This window comes from Oncorhynchus kisutch, linkage group LG8 (assembly GCF_002021735.2).
Source record: "Oncorhynchus kisutch isolate 150728-3 linkage group LG8, Okis_V2, whole genome shotgun sequence".
NCBI lineage: Eukaryota > Metazoa > Chordata > Actinopteri > Salmoniformes > Salmonidae > Oncorhynchus > Oncorhynchus kisutch.
The window spans coordinates 37,825,064-37,850,599 of NC_034181.2; the positions used below are offsets into that span (position 1 = coordinate 37,825,064).

General features: G+C 41.6%; 1 protein-coding gene and 1 long non-coding RNA gene across 4 annotated transcripts; one reads left to right on the top strand and one right to left on the bottom strand.

The window, feature by feature from the left end:
- LOC109895724 (uncharacterized) lies at positions 1 to 7,088 on the bottom strand. Of its 3 annotated transcripts, none has more exons than XR_004210807.1 (5): positions 6,979 to 7,076; positions 4,799 to 4,894; positions 486 to 2,455; positions 143 to 272; positions 1 to 33 (listed from the first exon to the last, which is right to left on the bottom strand). It is a non-coding gene; the product is annotated as an uncharacterized LOC109895724 (long non-coding RNA). The 3 variants fall into 3 exon arrangements; XR_002256022.2 differs by having other exon boundaries at positions 143 to 275; XR_004210808.1 differs by lacking the exon at positions 4,799 to 4,894 and having other exon boundaries at positions 143 to 275; positions 6,979 to 7,088.
- On the top strand, positions 6,843 to 25,009 carry LOC109895723 (long-chain-fatty-acid--CoA ligase ACSBG2). The gene is made up of 15 exons (XM_020489656.2): positions 6,843 to 7,136; positions 9,702 to 9,776; positions 9,938 to 10,167; positions 14,768 to 15,039; positions 16,145 to 16,233; positions 16,731 to 16,851; positions 17,422 to 17,502; positions 17,853 to 18,002; positions 18,264 to 18,431; positions 18,628 to 18,809; positions 19,424 to 19,657; positions 19,885 to 20,102; positions 21,438 to 21,577; positions 21,769 to 22,012; positions 24,319 to 25,009. Exons 2-15 carry the CDS (start codon positions 9,712 to 9,714, stop codon positions 24,402 to 24,404), a joined length of 2,280 nt encoding a protein of 759 aa, XP_020345245.2. The 5' UTR covers positions 6,843 to 7,136; positions 9,702 to 9,711; the 3' UTR covers positions 24,405 to 25,009.
- The last annotated feature ends 527 nt before the right edge of the window (positions 25,010 to 25,536 follow it).

A 25,536-nucleotide genomic window follows, 5' to 3' on the forward strand; every position in this document is an offset into this window, starting at 1 on the left:
AAACAGAGGAAGAAAGAGGATGTGGCGATAGAGCTGTAAAAGACAGAAAGAGAAAGAGGTATGAACAGAGGAGCAGGGAAGGCAGCATATGATTAATGAATCACAGTGATACCCTAATATTCTCTCAGTTCATCACAATTACATAATAGTGTCTCTAGTGGTGTCTCCTAACCAGCCTTTTGCTCCCAGTCAGTCCAAAGGTTATCTTAAGAGCGGGTAAGGTGGCGATGACAGGACTGGGGGTTGGCATCCTCTCTCACATCAAAACATACCTGCTGACGAGAGACAGATAGAGAGAAATAGCACGTTAAAGCCTTGTTTTTGAAATTTATTCTGACACTGTCAGTCATCATAATTATCAGGAGGTGAAATGCAAAACTGAACTTGGATCATTAACTCCAGGACTACTACATCTCTATCTGTATTTCAATGTAAAGCATCTATTTAATAATACTTCCTGTTGACCCGACCAAGTGACCTCTCACCTCTGATCATGCTGTGCCCTCTATGTAGCCAGTTCAGATGCGGGAGGGGTTCACCTAGAGGATTTAGGAAGAAGAGGAGAGAGGGATGAAGTGAAGGAGAGAGACTTATTGAGAAAAAAAAGGTAGTTAAAGAGACATTGTTCAACAGGAATCTATGTGTGTGTGGCCTCACCTGGTGTCTACACTAAGTGGCTGCAGAGTACTTTATGCGGAACAACATGCAGACAGATAAAGACAAACAATATAGCATAGTTATAGAAATAATTAAGGGTCTTATATTCTCTATAGTTGGCCCTCTTGCCTATTCTTTGAAGGTGGAAGGAGCCACATTTATACACCTGAGCCTGCTTACTGCACAACACAATCCATCAATCAGATTGATACATGACTGTGTAGGTGTGGGTTATAAGTTGTCTAAGTGTTCTACATTTTTTCAATATGGGTGATGAAAGGGGTTCACCTAGGGCTCATGATAGGGGCTGTACCAAATGTTTGATGTATTATAATAATTAATTATGCTTATGTGGAAATTAATAGAAGGGGATGGGTTATAAGAAAAGCTGATACAAATCGTGCTGAAGGTATCTCTTAATCCCATTGTTTATTCAATTTGTGTGATTCTTTTCAGGACTCAAGAGGAATGGGAGTATATGCAGACTCACCCACCCTCAGTAGCATTCCAGGAACCTCAGGAGTTGTTTCTCCCTTTAGAAGGCCATCCCTGGGATCAAATGGATCCAGGGGATTTGCCTAATCCATTTGATTTCAGAGGAGAATATTATGATTAAAGCTGTGAGACTAATTAGTCTCAAAGGGGGAAATTAAATTGGTTCACCTAGGGGTCATAATAGGGGCTGTACCAAATGTTCAATGTATTATAATAATTGGTTATGCTTAAGTTGTATTAATAGAACGGGAGGGGTCATAAGACCTCCTTACATTTATAGGGTCCTAGACTACAGATTAACAATATATATATATATTCATTATAGAAGTTTAGTATTGTTCCAGAGTTGTTTTCTAGACTCTGCCTCGTATAAAGAGACCCCTCTGAGAAATGTGTGACTGAGACAGAACTCTGCAGGGGAGTGTAGGAGATAAGAGACTAGTCAGACATTCCACAATAAATCAACTTTGGGGAGCGGACATTTATTGCCTAGGCCTTAGAAACACTGGAACTATTGTATCTCTCTTGCAAGTTTATGTAGCTGTGTATGCATGGGCTTGGTCTGAAGCGTAGAAGGTAATGAAGTATACAGTGACATCACAAGGGCTGGACTTCGGGTTTAATAAAATAACTTGGGACCTTTTAAATGTTGCAGAACTTACTCAGAAACATGCGTTATGTTCCTGTTGTCAACTTCTGTCTGCAATTGCATTAATAAAGGTTTTTGAACGATTTAATTAAAGATGTTGTCAAAATGCTAATTTCACCAATGAGCCAATGATTGACAAGGAATAAGGAAACAAACCCCAACAGTGACTTCAAATAGCCTGTTTTGTTTTTGTACAGACATCACACCATTACCTAAACAGTACCCTCACCCGAGAAGCAGAAATCAAAGGGAAAGAAACTGGGAATTGAATAACTGCAGTTGACATAGCTAAGTAAATGGAAGAGCCTTTGGTTGTGCATAGTGTAGTCTATGGTGTTGCCAGGGAACAGCAGGAGTAGGAGTAGGAGGTGAAAATCTCCCGCACACAGATTGCCTCTCTTCCTGCGTTGTTGGACACCATCCTTGAAACATCCTGCAGAGCAGCAGACTTCTCCTCTGGCACACGGCGGCGAGCTGCAGATCCCCTCCTGGTCCTCGTGTCCATTCGTATGAAGTTATGCAGGACACAGGTAGCCTTCACACGCCTGAATTCCCCAGGAGGCAGTCCGAGATGGCCCTGGTCACCCAATCTGGCAGTACTCTACACTGTAACTGTTGGCAATCTTTTTGAAGGGATCTCCAGTTACAAGGTATCTGTAGGAATATGGAAGATAATGTCATTATTTGACTTTTACATCACTAGGTCATTGTGGATTACGAAAGTATAATATCCCTTATAACAAATCATGATAACATTGGATAGATAGATGCATGTGCACACACGTGTGTGTAGAGCCCCACCTGTTTTGAGCGCCACACTTTTAGGTAAAAAAAAATACAATATATATATTTCTTAATTGAGTTAATAAAGCCGCATACAAACCATGGTCTCTTTTTTGCTTTCTTGAGTAAGGCAGCTCCAAAATGCAGGTATTTCAGCCTAGCTTTCTGTGGTGGTGGGGCTAGCCAGCAGAAAATACAGAGCGTTGTGCCTGATTGGCTCAGTTTTCTGTCATGATTGACTCAGTTTTCTGTCACTCATGGAACAGTACGTCATCCCCAATTCTAAGGTTAGAGCTCGAAAAAAAAATCCCCTTGGGTTCTGCCATGGAGTTATATTAGAAGTGCCCATCCAGGAAGGCTCAAGGTCATTGGCCACAGAATGACATCAAATCACGTTTTATCTACAGTAGCTTTGATAGGACTGATCATGTCAACATCTTACTTTCAAAATCTTAGCTAGCAGTCATTATCAGTTGTCATCTAGTCGACAATCTACTTGCAAATCCACACTCGCCCCCTTTTGCCCTCCTCCTTTTCTGCAGCAACCAGTGATCCGGGTCAACAGCATCAATACAACAGTATAGCTTCCGTCCCTCTCCTCACCCCTACCTGGGCTGGAACCAGGGACCCTCTGCACACATCAACAACAGCCACCCTCGAAGCATCGCTACCCATTGCATCACAAAAGCCATGGCCCTTGAAGAGCAAGGGGAACAACTACTTCCAAGGTCTCAGATGGAGTGACGTCACCGATTGAAACGCTATTAGCGCGCACCACCACTAACGAGCTAGCCATTTCACATCGGTTACATATGCTGCTACATAAATCATGTACTATGCAAGGGAGAAATGTATACTGTAGCTAAGAAAGTAATACCAAGTGCATGTTGTGTAGTAAGCTGTTGGTAGCCCATGTGCCTCACCCTAATAATCTATTTTCACATTGTTCGTGGCCCGTGGTGTGCTTGTTTGGCAACTTTTTTTGTACAACTTTGACAGTGCTACTGATAGAAGTTGTGGTGCTTGGCTTGCACGTGCAAATTCAGCACACACAAAAATCTATAATATAATAGCGTTATTAAAACAGCTTATTTAATGCATCAAATAGTGTTATATGATGTTATCTTTTTTGACACGCAAATACTCAAACGGCGTTCAATGTGCCTCACCCTAATAATTTGGTCTATTTTCCCCTCTTAATTTCATCTACTGTTCTAACATGGTGGTGCTCAAATAGCCTATAACCTGTTTTACAGAAACGTAATCATCGAATATTGTAAGAGCTTTCATTGTCTGTTTATATGCCCCATTTATTTTGACTTGTTGTACAGGGAGCACACTGTAATAATGGCCAATGTTCTGAATTCTGTCGCTGTGTAACGTCTGCTTCCAACTCCCACTCTCAAACAGTAGATTCCCTGATCGCAGCTCACTTTCCAGCCCACTTTCCAGCTCACACTCTCAAAGACATAGGATCCCCTGAACACAGCTCACTCTCCAGATCCCAATTACCTGAATTCCGAACACCTGTTCATGATGAATAGTTATGATCACACACTATTTAGTTCAGTTCTTTGCACCTCATCATTGTGAGCTATTGTTTGTTTCTATTCGGAGCGCTGGTTTTCCTGTAATGTAATCCTCCCGTGCATGATCATTTTTGCCTGTCTCACTAACGACGCCTTTTGCCTATTCCCTGCCTGTACCTTAGCCTTTCGTATTTCCTGTTATCAAGCTATTGCCTGATCTCCCGGACGACATTACTAGCCTTTTCCCTGCCTGTACTGTTGCCTTTTTGGACCCCCTGTGTATGACCTTCTGCCTGCCCCTGGACCCAGCTACCTGCCTCCTCCTGTGGTCCTTTACAAATAAACACCTGCTGCGCCCTGTGCTTGAAACCACCTCTCTGTCTCCCATCGTATTCATCACACGCTGTACGTTTCAAAAGTGCTGAACAAAGAGTTATTGACTACGTCCATCGGCGCTTTCTCATGAATGTCTTAATCGAAATTATGGATTGCCCCTTACCCGCTTGTCGTCCCCTTATGCCATAGTTTGTACATCTTAATTGTCATTAGAAACCACATTTGTCTAAGCAAGTCTGCCATATCAGCTATGTTTTTATGTGTAGTGGCTTTTCTGGCGTGCATCACAATTTTGGGGGGTTTGCCCCACCAAGGATAGCATCACAAATGAATACATAACAATGTGCACCTCTTTGAGTCCCCAGGATTAAGAACCACTGCTCTTCATTGGGACCTCTTCATCTGCAGACAGGCTTTCACAGCTCTGTATCTGAGGACCAAAGACCTCACAAGAAACATCATCATATGACTTATGACTTCATCATACTCAAATCAGACCGCACTGAATATTATGTTACTATTCTCTCCGTCATCACTTCTATGGACTGAAACTACACAAAGTAACTGCCCTATCCAGAATAGCCTACTCTCTCACTTTGACAGCTAGCTAGCTACCTACAAATGCATTTGGATTTTTTTTTAATTTTTTACAGTGATAAATACATCAAGATACCTAGCTAATATGAAGTTAGGCAGCTGGTGATATTTAATGCATCATTTTTTTTTTACATTTTCAAAATGTATTTACTTGCTTGAATAGGTTCTCCCAGCCATGTGGACGATTGGAAACAGGGGCAACAAAGTGTGTTTGTCACCAGAGCGTTTTAAAGTATATTATTATTTACCTGTGAATAAATTCCTGAAATTGAGAAAGGATTCAACAATTTACCCATTTAATACCCAGACCTTCATACAAACTTGCTATGCTGAATTCTTGACGCACAATCAAACTGCTGCCATATGCTGCCAGCACACCCACAACCGAGTCACTCTGGGAAATATATCGCGTGCTAGTGAACACGAGCCGTTATGCTTTTCTCAGAAAGATGTTCTCCTTTTTAAGTTCATTAACGTCCATTTCAATCTTCTTGACTGTCCCTTTTAGCTTGTTTGTTTATTTTGTTTGTTTTGTAGGCTCGCCTACAATTCGTTTATATCTTTACTTACTGGTTCAAGTATTCCCAATTTGTAACTTATTGATTTTAACAGATTCCCGGTGATGAAAAGCTTAAGTCGTCTGTATCCATCGAGGACTCACGTTTTCTTTTGGAGATTGGTTCTCCATGTTTACTCTCCGTTATGTTTGGGGTTTTGCTTGTTTTCGTAACATTTCTCTAGCCATATGATTTGTTTTGTGTCGTTATCCAGATTGAATGTTATTACCCACCAGTACTTGAAGTGCTAATATTTAAAGATATTGAATACTGCGTTTTTATCTTGAGGTGATCTGCACTGCTGTGTTCAGTCTGCTGTTGATTAATGTAATTGTACAGTTTTCCTGTATGTACTTTTTTTTTTTTAATAAACAAAAATATTTTGAATGTTTTTTGTTTTTTTAATTAAAGCAATTTTTTTGAGATGTCACAAGCAGGACCCAATTTCATAGACAAGTCTGGCCTATATATAGTTGTTGCTATGTACAATTTTGATATTGTAGCCTTGTTAATATTTCTGGCATATCTCCAGACTTGCTGCGGCAATGATAAGTGAGGGCAGGTGTGGTGTGACTGGTGGTATGACTAAATGACCTTGGTGCCCAGAATAACTGGAGCACGTGGTTGAACTCTCACCTGCATTTACTAAAACACCATGTCCAGCTTCAGATTATTGCAGTTCTCACCTCATTACAATCCAACACCCCTCAAGACACAACATAAGACTGATACTTTGATCTAAAATACAGAATTTAACCACTGGAAATTAAATATGGGTCAATAACAATATATATTAATCTTAGAAAACAACTTAGTTGACATTAATTTGTTACACTTATTTCAATGCAGAGGTGTTTCACATTACAACAAGTTGTTGTTGCACAATGTTTGTTCCACAGATTAAAGATCTGTGTATGTGGGTCAAAGTCTCTTCTTTTCTCATAAACTTTCAGAAGTTATCTTACTATATCGATTAATGTTACATCCCCATGATTTAGAACTGATAAGGGCTGACACAATAGCTTGCTTTAGTCCAGTCAAAATGACCAGTGTCTTGAGCTAAAGTGATGGTTTTACTTCATATTCTTAGAATCAGAAATATGTTTCTCATGAAATGTGTCTTAAAACTGTTTAACATTCATGTAAACATGCACAGCAATGTCAACACAGGCTTAACTTAGATCCATAGGCTGTAATGTAGTCTGCTACCCCACACAACCTCCTTGTCAGTTTCCAGCACCTACTGCTGCAGAAGGTAACCTTTGTTCAAGTCTACTGGTGGATCGTTAACTAGCTATTTGACCCTCAGGTGTGGGGGAAATTACGTAAGAGTGCATACAGACCTGAGTTGGATAGTACTGTTCCCCATACATACCTCTACAGGCTTATCAGCTGCTGTCCTGGGTGACAGTCCCATGTTGTGCACATCACATCGAGGTCCATCCAAGTTTTCCCTGCACTCTCTCCTGTCAAGGTGATGTCATATAGCACCTGCCTCTGTCTATCCCTGTCTGAACAAAGTCTCTGAACAAGGTAGGATATCTGCTCTGTCTTTATTCAATAGAAAGGTATTATAATATTCTGCTGAATATTACTACTCTGGAATGAATTAATACATTTGTTTATGTGTGCTTACAATTCTTTCACGATAGGCTATTTTTTCATATGCCAGACCACCACGTCAATCTACAAATCACAGACAGCTCTTGCAACATGTTCCTACAGTCCTTGCTCACATGTCAGAGTGGGGAACTAGGGTCAATTGTCTGTCTGTCTGTCTGTCTGTCTGTCCGTCTGTCCGTCTGTCTGTCCGTCTGTCCGTCTGTCCGTCTATCTGTCTTGGTATACATTGGTCCGTCTGTCTTGGTTTGTGAAATCAATTTGAAGCAGTTGGACAGTTATTGCATTATAAACCTTGGTGAATATTTAGGATTATTTATTCAGCATCTACAGCAAAGCATTGACTGATACTGGGAGGTGTGAAGTTGCCTATATGCATGTAATTGTCTAACCATTATAACCAAGAGTAACTGTGATTTTGACTTTTAGATTGCTTTCTGGTACTGATACAGTAGCCTTCACGGTATAAATCCAATGTAATGTTTGAATTTCAGGGGCAGAGGCATGTTCAGAGTGAAAAGAATTTGACCGGTAACCTATAATAGCTGCATGTATTGGTTGCCTAATCTATATATAGATATATACATGTGTTCAAAGCAAACAAACAAACATGACCTGGCCTACATCTTAGGACATACTGTACATGCAAAAAACATGTTTGAACTAAACTTAAACAAGCAGGTTCCTCTGGTTTTATTGTTTTGCCAACAGGCTCAGGCTTATTCTTTATTGTCTTGTTAAAGCCAACACAAACAGTGCTAGCCTGGGTCACTCTAGAGCTGATGCTGCTGGAGAGATACACACATACTAAAATATATTTCAATATTTGAAATGGACAGCTCATTACTGGATGGGTTGAGGCCTTGCTCATGTAGGAACATAGATACAGAATTGTATATTTTTGTGTCAATTTGCTACCTGTTTAGAGGTAATCTGTTAAAGGACCAGTGCAGTCAAAAACTTGATTTATCTGTGTTTTATATATATTTACACGCTATGCGTTTGGAATAATAGAGTGAAATTGTGAAATTGATGATATGCCTTTTTAGTGTTTGAAAAGACTGCCTGGAATTTCAGCCTGTTTTGGTGGGATAGAGTGTTGACCTGCCTGCCCTGGTGACACCACCAGGCAATAAATAGACCAATAAGAAAGAGTTCCAATCCTCTCTGCTAATAACAGCTAGTTTTTAGTTTTCCACTCCCACTTAGACCACTCACAGACAGTCCTATCAAATTTCTTGCTTGAGAAATTGCTCTTGCTATTTTTGTTCATTTTGTAATACCATTTCTAATTTAAAACAATCACGATAAGGTGCTTAATTCTTACCCAGAAATTGTTTGATATTGAGATAAAAACGCGTGCATTGATCCTTTAAGAGCGCATAGAGATTCTATCCAATTTATCTTATTTCAGTTCATTGTTTTTTTTGTTGCAGAAACATCAGTAAGCACTCATGTTTGCAGCATTCTGTGCAAAAGTTCAATGTTTACTATGCCACATAACTTAGGCAATTGTTTTGCAATTATGATTAACCTTTGCCGAGAGACATTTTCACCATAGTTATCTGATCTATCTGGACGGATCTTCTGTTATTTTCTTGTTGAAGTGGTGAAACAAAACAATGTCCTCATGAACCAGAGAAAAATGCTATGTCACTGTTATGAGCTCTGTCTCAATATTGTAACTACTTGTTTGGAATTTGAAGTGACCGCATCCATTTTTCTCTCTCCATACATGTTCAGCAGCTTCTTGGCAATATGGTATACTCAAGGCATGTCATCATTATAACTGTCATAGCTAAAACTAGAGCAGATATGTGTGAAAATTGTCTTCAATTTCAAGATAAAACACAAGATGGCATGATTTCACTGACATTTTTCATCTTAGGCTGATTGACATCATGTCGGAGATAATGATGAGGTATCATGGACAAGTAACCCAACATGTTACTCTATGTGCACTACATGCTTTGGGCCTATGTTGTATTTGAGACATGTTAAAAACCAACACATATACTATGTGTGCCTGTGGAGATAACTACTGTACAGGACCTTGACTGAGTTCTGCCTTTGAAGATAAGACAAAAAATGGGGTTGTCGGCGGAAATACCAGCTCTTTCTCAGTCACTTTCTAATTTAAAAATCAACCGTCTTGGTGTAACCTGCTATATTTAAGTGAAAGGTCGGAAAAAGCTCTGAAAATGGTTACAGGTTTTTTGGTACAAACCCTTTAATTTCGCCATTCGTTATCAATTGAACTAAGCAGCTATTGACACACTACCCCTGACGCTGTCATGTTGCAATACCCACTCATATAAAGATCCAGGAGGTTACACTTTTTCTCTTGAATCAGTAGAATATCAGGAGCCTTTGCACAAACTATTTAGAGATTTTATTAATTTGATATGTAAAGCTTGTTCATCATGATCTAGTGGTTTCTGCACGTCCAATGTAGATCATTTACGTCTTTTATTTAAGCAATTACAAGATGTCTGAACAAGAGGATTCCATTGTCCTCAATGGGGTTCCTGTCATAGAGAAGAGTTCTGAGAGGTATGTGGACTTATAGTAATCTTCTATGCTGGAGAACAAATTCTGTCAGGACAGTTGAAGTACCAATTTATAGTTGCTAAATATTCACCAAATAATGGTACAGTATTTTATGACTGAGTGTTTCTTTAAAGCATATTTTATTTTCATGTGCTTCATTCTAGTTGTGTGAGTGACATTCCTCTTGGCGAAACCGAACAGTTACCACCAGTCTCCAAACTCCAACAGAACAGTCCCCTTGTCAATGGAGGAGTAGTAGACCATCCACAGCCAAACTCTGAGTCCGAGTCAGATGGAGAGGGCAAAGACAGCCAGGAGACAAGCATACCTGAAGCACCAGCCAAACCACCCAGATCACCCGGACTAGAGGGACCTCAATGGGATCCTCTCTCAGGTAATAGCAGTTTATGGTGATCATAGGTAGAGCTAAGATGTTTTTTTTAATAGGATATGGACTCAACTTAATTAACTGATGCAGATCAGATTTTTATCACCTATAAGAGATACATGATTATGTTTTGTAGTTCATAATACAGCAGTTATAAAGAAACATGTGGAACAGGTTGACAGAAATGTGCCTAAAAGCATGATCAGTTCAAGGTTACAGTTATTCTGACCTTCGAGGAAATGTGTTATTTCATCTCTTGAGGAAGAAAATGATTTACCTGTCCCCCATTGCATGATTTTGATCAATCAACCTTTTCTATTTAATCAGAGCCAGTTTCACCAATCAAACCTGATTGGTGGGTAGGCAGGGACATTCCATAGCTTCCCCTATTCTCTGAATCAATATGATACAGGCAGCCCAGCTCTAGTTAAGAGGGTTCAAATGGTTATGCTTCCCACTGAGACAGCGAAGGAGGGTGGGATAGAGATAGTCCAGTCTGATTCTCAGAAATAGGCACACACCCTGACTTCTGTTTTATTTAACCCTTATTTTACAAAGTAAGTTCACTGAGAACATATTCTCATTCTGTACCTGCCTGCGGTCCACTGGGGACAGGGCAGGGGAATACTAGTCTTTGAGATTACTTCATAAACTACCACTGATGGCAGGAAACTGCTGTCCCTGCTGTCCCTATACTACAAGTGGTCAGATGACGGGGATGCTACGCAAAAGGACTGTTATACTAGCACAGACTGGAATATGTTCCGGGATATATCCAATGGCATTGAGGAGTATACCACCTTAGTCATTGGCTTCATCAATAAGCGCATCGATGACGTCGACCCCACAGTGACCGTACGTACATATCCCAACCAGAAGACATGGATTACAGGCGACATCCACGAGCTAAAGGCTAGAGCTGCCACTTTCAAGGAGTGGGACACTAATCCAGACGCCTATAAGAAATCCCGCTATGCCCTCAGACGATCCATCAAACAAGTGAAGCGTCAATATAGGAGTGAGATTGAATCCTACTACACCGGCTCTGACGCTCATGAGATATGTCAGGGCTTGAAAACTATTACGGACTACAAAGGGAAACCCAGACGAGAGCTGCCCAGTGACGTGAGCCTACCAGACGAGCTAAATGCCTTTTATGCTTTCTTTGAGGCAAGCAACACTGAAGCATGCACGAGAGCACCAGCTGTTCTGGATGACTGTGTGATAACGCTCTCGGTAGCCAATGTGAGCAAGACCGTTAAACAGGTCAACATTCACAAAGCCGCTGGGCCAGATGGATTACCAGGACTAGCACTCAAAACATGCACGGACCAACTAACTGGTGTCTTCACTGACATTTTCAACCTCTCCCTGACCGAGTCTGTAATACCTCCATGTTTCAAACAAACCACCATTGTCCCTGTGCCCAAGGAAGCAAAGGTAACCTGCCTAAATATTACCGCCCCGTAGCACTCACGTCGGTATCCATGAAGTGCTTTGAAAGGCTGGTCATGGCTCACATCAACAGCATCCTCCTGGATACCCTAGACCCACTCCAATTCACATATCACCCCAACAGATCCACAAATGACGCAATCTCAATCACACTCCACACTGCCCTTTCCCACTTGGACTTAAGGAACACCTATGTGAGAATGCTATTCATTGACTATAGCTCAGCGTTCAACACCATAGTGACCACGAAGCTCATCACTAAGCTAAGGACCCTAGGACTAAACACCTCCCTCTGCAACTGGATCCTGGACTTCCTGATGGGCCACCCCCAGGTGGTAAGGGTAGGAAACAACACGTCTGCCACGCTGATCCTCAACACGGTAGCCCCTCAGGGGTGTATACTTAGTCCCCTCCTGTATTCCCTGTTCACCCACGACTGTGTGGCCAAACAATACTCCAACACCATCATTAAGTTTGCTGATGACACAACAGTGGTAGACCTGATGAGACAGCCTATAGGGAGGAGGTCAGAGAACTGGCAGTGTGGTGCCAGGACAACAACTTCTCCCTCAATGTGAGCAAGACAAAGGAGCTGATCGTGGACTACAGGAAAAGGCGGGCCAAACAGGCCCTTATTAACATCAACAGGGCTGTAGTGGAGTGAGCCGAGAGTTTCAAGTTCCTTGGTGACAACATTACCAAAGCTCATTTATGGTCCGAACACACTAAGACAGTCGTGAAGAGGGCACGACAAAACCTTTTCCCCCTCAGGAGAGTGAAAAGATTTGGCATGGGTCCCCAGATCCTCAAAAAGATCTACAGCTGCACCATCGAGAGCATCTTGACCGATTGCATCACCGGTTGATATGGCACTCCTCGGCATCTGACCCTAAGGCACTACAGAGGGGACTAAGCTTCCTGCAGTCCAGGACCTACAGTGGGGAGAACAAGTATTTGATACAGAGGTCTCTAATTTCTTATCATAGGTACACTTCAACTGTGAGAGACGGAATCTAAAACAAAAATCCAGAAAATCACATTGTATGATTTTTAAGTAATTAATTAGCATTTTATTGCATGACATAAGTATTTTTGATCACCTACCAACCAGTTAGAATTCCGGCTCTCACAGACCTGTTAGTTTTTCTTTAAGAATCCCCCTGTTCTCTACTCATTACCTGTATTAACTGCACCTGTTTGAACTCGTTACCTGTGTAAAAGACACCTGCCCACAGACTCAATCAAACAGACTCCAACCTCTCCACAATGGCCAAGACCAGAGAGCTGTGTAAGGACATCAGGGTTAAAATTGTAGACCTGCACAAGGCTGGGATGGGCAACAGGACAATAGGCAAGCAGCTTGGTGAGAAGGCAACAACTGTTGACGCAATTATTAGAAAATGGAAGAAGTTCAAGATGACGGTCAATCACCCTCAGTCTGGGGCTCCATGCAAGATCTCACCTCGTGGGGCATCAATGATCATGAGGAAGGTGAGGGATCAGCCCAGAACTACACGGCAGGACCTGGTCAATGACCTGAAGAGAGCTGGGACCACAGTCTCAAAGAAACCATTAGTAACACACTACGCTGTCATGGATTAAAATCATGCAGCGCACGAAAGGTCCCCCTGCTCAAGCCAGCGCATGTCCAGGCCCGTCTGAAGTTTGCCAATGACCATCTGGATGATCCAAAGGAGGAATGGGAGAAGGTCATGTGGTCTGATGAGACAAAAATAGAGCTTTTTGGTCTAAACTCCACTTGCCGTGTTTGGAGGAAGAAGAAGGATGAAGACAACCACAAGAACACCATCCCAACCGTGAAGCATGGAGGTGGAAGCATCATTCTTTGGGGATGCTCTTCTGCAAAGGGGACAGGACGACTGCACCGTATTGAGGGGAGGATGGATGGGGCCATGTATCGCGAGATCTTGGCCAACAACCTCCTTCCCTCAGTAAGAGCATTGAAGATGGGTCGTGGCTGGGTCTTCCAGCATGACAACGACCCAAAACACACAGCCAGTGCAACTAAGGAGTGGCTCCATAAGAAGCATCTCAAGGTCCTGTAGTGGCCTAGCCAGTCTCCAGACCTGAACCCAATAGAAAATCTTTGGAGGGAGCTGAAAGTCCGTATTGCCCAGCGGTAGCCAAAATCCCTGCTGCAGTGTGTGCAAACCTGGTCAAGAACTACAGGAAACGTATGATCTCTGTATTTGCAAACAAAGGTTTCTGTACCAAATATTAAGTTCTGCTTTTCTGATGTATCAAATACTTATGTCATGCAATAAAATGCAAATGAATTACTTAAAAACCATACAATGTGATTTTCTGGATTTTTGTTTTAGATTCCGTCTCTCACAGTTGAAGTGTACCTATGATAAAATTACAGACCTCTACATGCTTTGTAAGTAGGAAAACATGCAAAATCGGCAGTGTATCACATACTTGTTCTCCCCACTGTATATAATAGGCGGTGTCAGAGGAAAGACCATAAAATTGTCAGAGACTCCAGTCACCCAAGTCATAGACTGTTTTCTCTGCTACCGCACGGCAAGCGGAGCGCCAAGTCTACTGGAGCGCCAAGTCTACTGGAGCGCCAAGTCTACTGGAGCGCCAAGTCTACTGGAGCGCCAAGTCTACTGGAGCGCCAAGTCTACTGGAGCGCCAAGTCTACTGGAGCACCAAGTCTACTGGAGCGCCAAGTCTACTGGAGCGCCAAGTCTAGGACCAAAAGGCTCCTTTACAGCTTCTACCCCCAAGCCATAAAACTGCTGAACAATTAATCAAATGGCCACCGGACTATTTACATTGACCCCCCGCCCCTTCTCCATTTGTTTTGTACACTGCTGCTACTCTGTTTATTATCTATGCATAGTCACTTCACCCCTACCTACATGTACAAATGACCTCTAACCTGTACCCCTGCACATTGACTCGGTACCGGTACCCCTTGTATATAGCCTCGTTATTGTTATGTTATTGTATTACTTTTTATTATTTTTACTTTAGTTTATTTAGTAAATATTTTCTTAACTCTTCTTGAACTGTACTGTTGGTTAAGGGCTTGTAAGTAAGCATTTCACACTAAGGTCTACACTTGTTGTATTCGACGCATGTGACAGATTACGTTTGATTTGATTTGATTTCACTACAGGTGCCTCGGTGCCCCTGAAGCTGTCGGATGTGTCTCTGGCCCCAGCGGAGCAGCTCTGGTGCTCCTTTAGGGATCAGGCGGTCAAGCTGAGGATGACTGAGACAGGGCTGGGCTGCAAGGCCCCCATGACCGTCCACCAGATGTTCCTGGAGACGGTGGAGCACTACGGAGACCTGCCTGCACTGGCATCTAAGAAAGAGGGGCAGTGGGTCACCCTGACCTGGAGGGAGTATTTCCAGCAGTGCCGACTGGCGGCCAAGAGCTTCCTCAAGGTCTGTTTATTGGTGTAGTTGTTGTGTCTGTGTCTGTGCTCTTTAGTTACTCTCTGTTCTATGCTTGCGTGGAATTTAATGGAAAATAATCTCTCAAAGTTCTATGTTATGATGTACTTTTACCAGGATGTATTCTGCATTTTTTAGTGTCTGTATCTATACAGAGGCGCATGAGTATTTTTGAACTTTGCCAGTGAATTCTAATGAAGATCTGTTAACATCACTGAAAACTGGCAAATATGAGCCAGATTTGGCCAGCGGGTGGTTTTATTAGACCCCCAAATTTTCTAAGCTAAAAAAAATATATGTAGATTAGTATTAAATGTATTTTTTCATTGTTGGAAATAAGCGCTAAGTGAAATTAACTTAAGAAATCTCCCACAGATAATAGAGAGATGCGTGATCGTGCACAAATGTAAGCAAGGTTTGAAATTATTATGTTTTAGTCAAACATATATTTTTGGGCTTCTTGCGGTCAATCTGCGGTCTACAAATTATTTGTCATTTTAAAGATTTTAAATTTGACATTTTAGTCATTTAGCAGATGCTCTTATCCAGAGCATCTTACATTAGTGAGTGCATACATTTTCATACTTTTCATCATAAACTGGGTGGTTTGAGCTCTGAATGCTGATTGGCTGACAGCCGTGGTATAATATGTATTTTTACTGCTCTAATTAGGTTGGTAACCAGTTTATGATAGCCATAAGGCACTTCAGGGGGTTGTTTTATATGTCCAATATACCACAGCTAAGGGCCTTATTGCTTAATGAAAAAATTGTCTCAAGGCTGAATCTAGTTGATGATCCCTAGGCTATGGACTATTTAGAATTTTACCTCCAGAGAAAGGGGATTATGAATGTTTACACAGCAGAAATCATTTCCTTTTTTTTCTCATTGCCATGTCTGTCTCCTTGTAAGAATGGTGCTGGTGAAAACCAACACTTGGGTGTGTTAGATTCAATTCAAAGATTCAAGTTACGTCTCCAGTGTCAAGGAGAGGCTATAAACTGGAGTACTTTTCAAAGCATCACGTAGGTCAACAGTAAATGAGGCAGTGTGCCACATTCTTATTAATTCTAAATGTTTCCTCTCTCTACTGTAGTTGGGGCTGGAGCGTTACCATGGTGTCGGTATTCTGGGCTTTAACTCTCCAGAGTGGTTCATCTCAGACATTGGCTGTATCCTGGCTGGGTAATAATAACAACAGTTGACTTCTGCTTTTAACCCTCTCTGAAAGACACACATACTGTACATACACGGGTTTTTGGAGAGATGCGGGGGGGCTGCCACACTGGGTGCCCGGGAAGATGTTGTTGTGGGGGGTTAAGTGCCTTGCTCAAGGGAACAACGGCAGACCAAATATTTTCCCGTCAGACCCGGAATTCGAACTGGCAAACCTCCGGTTACTGGCTCACCTCTCTAACCAGTAGACTACCTGCCGCCCCTATTATTATACATCTAGCATGCACTATCTTACCATGCACTATCTTACCATACACTATCTTACCATACACTATCTTACCATACACTATCTTACCATGCGCTATCTTACCATGCACTACCCTGCACTATTGTTCATACTGTAAATGCTGTGTGACTTGGACAACCAGCTGCTTCAGCAGTCTAAACCGCCTTCACAGTCTAAACCGCCTCAATAAGAAAGTTGTTTGATGTGTGTTGTGTGCCAGGGGTTTTGCTGCAGGCATCTACACCACCAACTCCCCCGAGGCATGTCAGTATGTAGCAGACAACTGTGAGGCCAATGTCCTTGTGGTGGAGAACCACAAACAGCTCCTCAAAATCCTCCAGGTGAGACCCCATAACACATATACTGAACTATACGGTTCCCCTGGTCGTGTCTGCCAATAAAATAAAAAAAAGAAATGTACACAACTCTGGTATACTCCCATTGTGATTTTATTAAACGCAGAAAAAAATATGTTTCGATCTGAGTTGGATCTTCGTCAGGTGATACACCACTGTGAAACACACCTACTTAAATAACCTCTAGAGGCATGTACATCCGGTCAGTTGAATACATTTGACACATTAACATCACAATCAATTACACAGTAGACATAAGGAAAACATGAATACACTTTGGTTTTATTTATCCATGTCAAGTAATATACAGTAGGTGTGCAAAAACGGGTGAGACAAATGCGTCAATTATTTTGTATACAATAATATATGGAGAAAACTGAAAAATACCAATAGCCATAAAACCTATGCACAGAATTATGCAAATAATGTACACATTAAAAAAAGAATTAATCCATTACTGTGCTGTTTTATTTGTAAGTAGATCAAGTGAAAATGTTGTTTTATTTGTGCCAAAATGATTCATTCTAAAATTCCTACTTTGTCCATACCTTTCAGATTAAGGACAAGCTTCCACACTTGAAAGCTATCGTTCAGTACAAAGATGAACTGCAACAGAAGCTGCCAAACTTGTACACTGTAAGTTTGCATCAAAATAATATCTATAAACAAGATCAAGTTTAGCCAGCTGGAAAAAAAACATGATTTACTTGCCTAATAGATAGAAATGTTAGTAGCACACATTATTTCCTAGAATATTTCCTTTCCTACACTGTAACTGTGAGACTGTTAATCCATTCACATTACTGAGAAAACAGAGCCAAGTCGAGCTGCACTGGGCTGGCTTTGTTAACACAGCCACCATAGTTGTTGGAACCCTTCTGAAAAGGATCATGTGAATAGAAAATATCTAAGCCAGCACAGTACGATTCAGATTGGCTCTATAATGTGAATCAGGTGTTACCGACTCAACCTCTGTCCTCCTACAGTGGGCTGAGTTTATGAAGCTGGGTGAGGAGGTGTCTGATGAACAGCTGAATGCTGTGGTGGACAGTCAGAGGGCTAACCAGTGTTGTACACTCATCTACACCTCTGGAACCACAGGCAACCCCAAAGGGGTCATGCTGAGTCATGACAATGTGAGTATTCCTATTGAGGAAAAAGCTCTATATTTACATGTACATTTACTGTACTGCAGTAACCAGCTGGCCTTCCCCTCCTCCTCAAAGAATGTGGTGGCTCCCTCAGACACATTACAGTAGTACTATATGGTTGAGATACCTCTGTGGCCACTGTGCTCTGGATACAGTATGTGAAAAAGTCACAATTTTGTCCATGTATTGTTCACGGTAAGGACAAACAAAAAAATAGCGTATAGTGGTAACCGACTCTCTCCTCAGATCACCTGGACTTCAAATGCGGCGGGCACCATGCCAGATCTGAAACATGGTGAGGAGGTGGTGGTGAGCTACCTGCCCCTGAGCCATGTAGCTGCCCAGGTCAACGACATGTGGATCGCCATGAGATTCGCAGCGGTGACGTATTTCGCAGAACCAGACGCCCTGAAGGTCAGAATCTATAACTATTATACTACAGAAATTGATGATGTGCATTACTTTCCATTCAAAATGCTATTTCCATTGGGAACAATTGATTGAATTGCGGTGGTTTGGTTTTGACTTGGTTGGGAAGGGTGGGACTGGAGTAACTTGGACTGGAGTAACTTGATATGACTTGATAACCAGCAACTTTATGATTTCATAGGGCTCTTTGGGGACTACTCTGAAAGAGGTGCGCCCCACCAGTTTCCTGGGAGTTCCCCGTGTGTGGGAGAAGATGCAGGAGAAGATGAAAGCCATTGGTGCCAAGTCCTCTGGTATGAGGAAAAGAGTGGCAGACTGGGCTAAATCCATCGGATTGCAAGCCAGCTACAGTGCCATGAATGGGTAAGGATTTAGCTCAGGTTCTTGTTGTTCAATCAAACCCGTACTTCAGAAATAATGCAGATTTTCAGTGCATCAAATTTCACCCATAGACATGATCTTATCAATAACAATAAAATAAAAAATACGTCCTCACTCATGCCCAAATAGCATTTTTTGTATTCTAAACTAGATTCAATTCCAGCCAAGTTTGGCGTCTAGTAAATATTTTTTAATCCTCCCGCTTTGGGCTGGATATGTCAATTTGTTTTGTTCATACATGCATAATCTATGGGCAGAATCACTGTCTTACCTCAATTAGCCAGCAAACCCCTAGTTTGTTCACTGGAAGCGTTGCAAGCGCCATTTTCCCTACATTTTCCACCATGTGGGCCAGGCCCCTAGCAATTTGAGTTTCAGCCAATCAGCCTCTCACCATTTGAGAGACAGCTAGCAAGATGCACACACAGCAAAACGAGAGACAGCGAGCAATGACGTGGTGCACAATTTCCGGGGACCGCTTTTGGCTCGTGAGTGCCACTATCAGAACTGCTTAAAAAATATACAAAGGTAACAGAGAATCTCTTTAATCTTTTACACCATGTGTGCCATTCCTCCTTGTTTGTTGTGGATTCCAGTGAGAACCTGTTGCCCTGGGGCTTCATGCTGGCAAACAACCTGGTTTTTAAGAAGGTTCACTGGGCCATGGGCCTGGACCGCTGCAGGAACTGCTTAACAGGGGCCGCACCCATCACCAGGGAGACCCTCGAGTATTTCATGAGCCTTCGCCTCCCCTTGTATGAGCTGTATGGGATGAGTGAAAGCACCGGCCCTCACACCATCTCCTGGGAGAATAACTTCAAGATCATGAGGTCAGCAACCGGAAAACTAGGATGTCCACTGACAATTTTTAATGACTGTTTACATTCATTAATTTGTAGTTGACAAAGCTAGCATTGTGATAGCAAAACATGAATTGATACCGATAAGCCATCAGATATAAAAGTGACATTTAATACATTCTTGCTTTGCGGTCTCACCGTAGAAAGAGTTGACAGCAAACTGTCAACAACAAAGAATATCTTGATGTTGTCCTCAGCTGTGGAAAGGTGGTGAATGGCTGCCAGACAAAGTTGGACAAGCCAGACGAGGATGGGAATGGTGAGATCTGTTTCTGGGGGCGTCATGTGTTCATGGGCTACCTGAACGAGCCAGAAAAGACTGAGGAGGCCTTGGACCAGGAGGGCTGGCTGCACTCTGGAGACCTGGGCAAGCACGACAAGGACAACTTCCTGTTCATCACAGGGAGGATAAAGGGTATAGTACTTAGAGTAGTGATGCTAGGCGGGCAGGTGCTGCCCACACCTGCCTGCCTAGAATCACTACTCTGACCGAATATGTGGACAACAATAAATACCTGGCTAGACTGTAAACTCTCCTTACAGATTCATATTAAACATCTCCAATCCAAAATTAAATCTAGAATCGGCTTCCTATTTCGCAACAAAGCCTCCTTTACTCATGCTGCCAAACATACCCTTGTAAAACTGACTATTCTGCCGATCCTTGACTTCGGCGATGTAATTTACAAAATAGCCTCCAACACTCTACTCAGCAAATTGGATGCAGTCTATCACAGTGCCATCCGTTTTGTCACCAAAGCCTCATATACTATCCACCATTGCGAACTGCATGCTCTCGTTGGCTGGTCCTCGCTACATACTCGTTGCCTAACCCACTGGCTCCTGGTCATCTATAAGTCTTTGCTAGGTAAAGCTCCGCCTTATCTCAGCTCCCTGGTCACCATAGCAACACCCACCCGTAGCACGCGCTCCAGCAGGTATATTTCACTGGTCATCCCCAAAGTCAACACCTCCTTTGGCCACCTTTCCTTCCAGTTCTCTGCTGCCAATGACTGGAACAAATTGCAAAAATCACTGAAGTTGGAGACTTATATCCCCCTCACTAACTTTAAGCATCAGCTGTCATAGCAGCTTACCAATCGCTGCAGCTGTACACAGCCCATCTGTAAATAACCCATCCAACCAATTATCTACCTCATCCTCATATTTATTTATTTTTCTGCTCTTTTGCACACCAGTATTTCTACTTGCACATCCTCATCTGCACATCTATCACACCAGTGTTAATTGATACATTGTAATTGCTTCGCTACTATAGCCTATTTATTGCCTTACGTCATTACTTCCTTTGCACACACTGTTTGCAGATTTTCTATTGTGTTATTGAATGTAAGTTTGTTTATCCCATGTGTAACTCTGTGTTGTTGTTTTTGTCACACTGCTTTGCTTTATCTTGGCCAGGTCGCAGTTGTAAATGAGAACTTGTTCTCAACTGGCCTACCTGGTTAAATAAAGGTGAAATAAAAAAGAAATAAAAAAATAGTTTATTTTCTAGATGTACTGTATATAGCCATTACACAACATGCCTCCCAGTGTTCTGATGTGAGTAAGATGCTGTTTCCTCAAGACACTGATCTAAGGTCGATTTTGTGTACCTTCCCCTGATCCTAAGTCTGTGCCTAAGGGTAACTCCTACCTTGAGCCTGGATATACAAGATAATCATCATTGAACATCATGTAGATCTATGATCTAAATATCTAGCTAAGTATGACATATCTTGTCCTGCAGAGCTGATCATAACAGCAGGAGGAGAGAATATTCCACCTGTGCCCATTGAGGATGCAGTGAAAGCAGAGACCGCCATCATCAGCAACGCCATGTTGCTCGGAGACAAGCTCAAATTCCTCTCTATGATGCTCACACTCAAAGTAAGGCATCAAACATTAGATGTGGACTGTATTGCCAACTCCTATGTTCATTGGTATACTTTAGAATTATTGCTTTAGAATTATTAAGCAATTCAAATAGAATTATACAGCACAAACAGCTCTGGAACCAGGCTCTGTTCAGAAAGACTCCTGGATCACTCCTAACCTTTGACCCCACTCTCCTTCCGTAGTGTGTAGTCGACGACAACGGCGATCCAACGGACGACTTGACCCCAGAGGCCTTGGCGTTCTGCCAGCAGCGTGGCGTCATGGCAACCAAGGCCTCTGAGATTATAGCCAGTGAGGAGCCAGCTATTTACAAGGCCATACAGGAGGGCATAGAGCGAGTAAATGCTAAGGCCAACTCCAACGCCCAGAGGGTCCAGAAGTGGGTCATTTTGGACAGAGACTTCTCCATATCCGGGGGAGAACTGGGTGAGTCAGTCAGTGTGAGAAATATATACAGTACCAGTCAAAAGTTTGGAAACACCCACTCATTCAAGGATTTGTATTTTTGGGGGCTATTTTCTACATTATAGAATAATAGTGAAGACATCAAAACTATGAAATCACACATATGGAATCATGTAGTAACCAAAAAAAGTGTTAAACAAATCACTTTATATTTTAGAATCATCAAGGTAGCCACCCTTTGCCTTGATGACAGCTTTGCACACTCTTGGCATTCTCTCAACTAGCTTCATGAAGAATGCTTTTCCAACAGTCTTGAAGGAGTTCCCACATATGCTGAGCACTTGTTGGCTGTTTTTTCTTCACTCTGCGGTCCAACTCATCTCAATTGGATTGAGGTTGGGTGATTGTGGAGGCCAGGTCATCTGATGCAGCACTCCATCACTCTCCTTATTGGTCAAATAGCCCTTACACAGCCTGGAGGAGCAGAGATCATCCCTTCACCTATTCTGCGTCTCACAAAGACACTGCGGTTGGAAGTACTTTTGTACTCATCAGACCAAAGGACTGATTACCACCGGTATGATGTCCATTGCTCATGTTTCTTGGCCCAAGCAAGTCTCCTCTTCTTATTGGTGTCCTTTAGTTGTGGTTTCTTTGCAGCAATTCAACCATTGGGCTCCCAAGTGACGCTGTAAGGAAGTCTGGGTGTAGCTGGTGTAAACGTATTTTACTCAACATATAATAAATGCAATACAAAAACAGAACCCACAATAACGGACCTTCCTACATAGAAACAATCACAAACATGGGGGAACAGAGGGTTAAATAATGAACAGGTAATTGGGGGATTGAAATCAGGTGTGTAAGTCAAAGACAAAACAAATGGAAAATGAAAAGTGGATCGGCGATGGCTAGAAGGCCGGTGACGTCAACCGCCGAACGCCGCCCGAACAAGGAGAGGGACCGACTTCGGCGGAAGTCGTGACAGGCGCAGTGGTCTAAGGCACTGCATCTCAGTGCTGGAGGCATCACTACAGACCCTGGTTTTATTCCAGGCTGTATTACATCAGGCCGTCATTGAGAGTCCCATAGGCTTAGCATCGTCCTGGCTAGGTTTTGGCCTGGGTAGGCCGTCATTGTAAATACGAATTTGCTCTTAACTGACTTGCCTAGTTAAATGAAGGTTAATTAAATAAAGGTCTGATTCAAAGAGTCTCCTCTGAACAGTTGATGTTGAGATGTGTCTCTTACTTGAACTCTGAAGCATTTATTTAGGCCACAATCTGAGGTGCAGTTAACTCTAATGAACTTATCCTCAGCAGCAGAGGTAGCTCTGGGTCTTCCTTTCATGTGGCAGTCCTTATGAGAGCCAGTTTCATCATAGCGCTTGATTGTTTTTGCGATTGCACTTGAAGAAACTTTCAAAGTTCTTGAAATTTTCCAGATTGACTGACCTTCATGTCTTCAAGTAATGATGGACTGTCATTTCCCCTTGCTTATTTGAGCTGTTCTTACCATAATATGGACTTGGTCTTTTACCAAATAGGGCTACTCTGTATATCACCCCTACCTTGTCACAACACAACTGATTGGCTCAAATGCATTAAGATGAACTTTTAACAAGGCTACTTGTTAAATTGAAATGCATTCCAGGTGGCTACCTCATGAAGCTGGTTGAGAGAATGCCAAGAGTGTGCAAAGCTGTAATCAAGGCAAAGGGTGGCTATTTTGAAGTATTTCAAATATAAAATATATTTAGATTTGTCTAAGACGTTTTTGGTTACTACATGATTCCATATGTTTTATTTCATAGTGTTGATGTCTTCACTATTACTCTACAATGTAGAACATAGTAAAAATAAAGAGAAACCCTTGAATGAGTAGGTGTGTCCAAACTTTTGATAGTACTGTATATTAAACTAACTTAGATTGTTAAACTAAAGCTAGTCTTGTGGTGATACTGTATGTAATTGTCAATAGATAATGAGCTTTTTCAGAATTTGACACACTTTTACAAAGAACGTCGAGATTGAAGTAAATGTTTTGCCAGTAATGTTTATCACGCACAATATCTGAAGTTAATCACATACGGTATCTGAAATGAATGTTTTACCAGTAATGTTCATCACGTACCGTATCTGACGAGGCAGTCGTGTGACTGTTTCAAACTAAACAATATTCCTCTGGATACCATTACATGATATAATATTTCTTCCAAGCTGTTGAGTACATCAAATGTGATTGGAGCACAGGAAAGAGGGGACACTTATTTTGAGAGCACAGTAAGTCTGGTTCAATATCCTTTCTTTCTTCAATATTCTCTCCAGGACCTACCATGAAGCTAAAGAGGGGGGTTGTTGTCAAAATGTTCCAGGAGAAAATCAATGCTATTTATGGAATGGCACAAGAGTAACAGAGGCACTCAAACAGGACTGGAGAACATTGGACTGTTGTAGTTATTGACCTATCAAATATATCTGCTCTATGTCAATATTTAAGCTGTTTTTATGCACATAAGATTACACAGCAATGATATTAGCACTTTTTTGTAAATAAACCATATAATCATCATTGCCAAATCTAGTGTCCACAACTGTGCAAGCAGTTTGTGCTTCTGGTAAAAAAATAAATAATAATAACTGTAATTGCAACCGTAGCAATACTTTCAAAGTCGTATCACTGTCATAGACTTTTATTTTATTATTTGTCAAATATATGTTTGCAAAAAAAAAAACTTATTTTCTCTCAACATGTTCAAGGAGAATCTAAGGACATACCAAGGACAATCATTTAGCACTGCAATATAGTGCACATCACTTTAAGTGAAGGACAATGATACGGAAACATATTATTTTATCATTAATGTTATGTTTTTGATCCCATAAAAATACTATGAATCACAACAATTGTTTGGAATTTTACCCAATGCTTTTCTGTGTACATGAAGAAATATTGAAATGTAAATGTTTATGTGTTAAATGAACTTGATCAATAAAATCTGAAACGATTTCAAGCCAACAAGCTCTTCTGGACAAAAAAAACACACACCTTACATGCTGCTGTCCAAGTTAGTGTCTGTTTTTTCACTGGAACAGCAATTAAAAATCTCCTCATCAGAGAACGGTGCCAGTGATGTGATAGCTATGACTTGATAGAAACCATTTGTGAAGAGGCTTTATACTAGCTACATACAGTAAATTTGGAAAGTATTCAGACCCCTTGAGTTTTTCCACATTTTGTTACGTTGCAGCCTTATTCGAAAATTGATTGAATTGTCTCTCTCATCAATCTACACACAATACCCTATAATGACAAAGCAAAATTCAGGTTTTTATACATTTTTGCAAATTTAGATAAAAAAAAAAACTGAAATATCTAATTTACATAAGTATTCAGACCCTTTACTCAGTACTTTGTTGAAGCACCTTTGGTAGAGTATTCAGACCCTTTCCCTTTTTCCTCATTTTGTTACATTACAGCCTTATTCTAAAATGGATTAAATACAAATAATTCCTTATTCATCTACACACAATACCCCATAATGA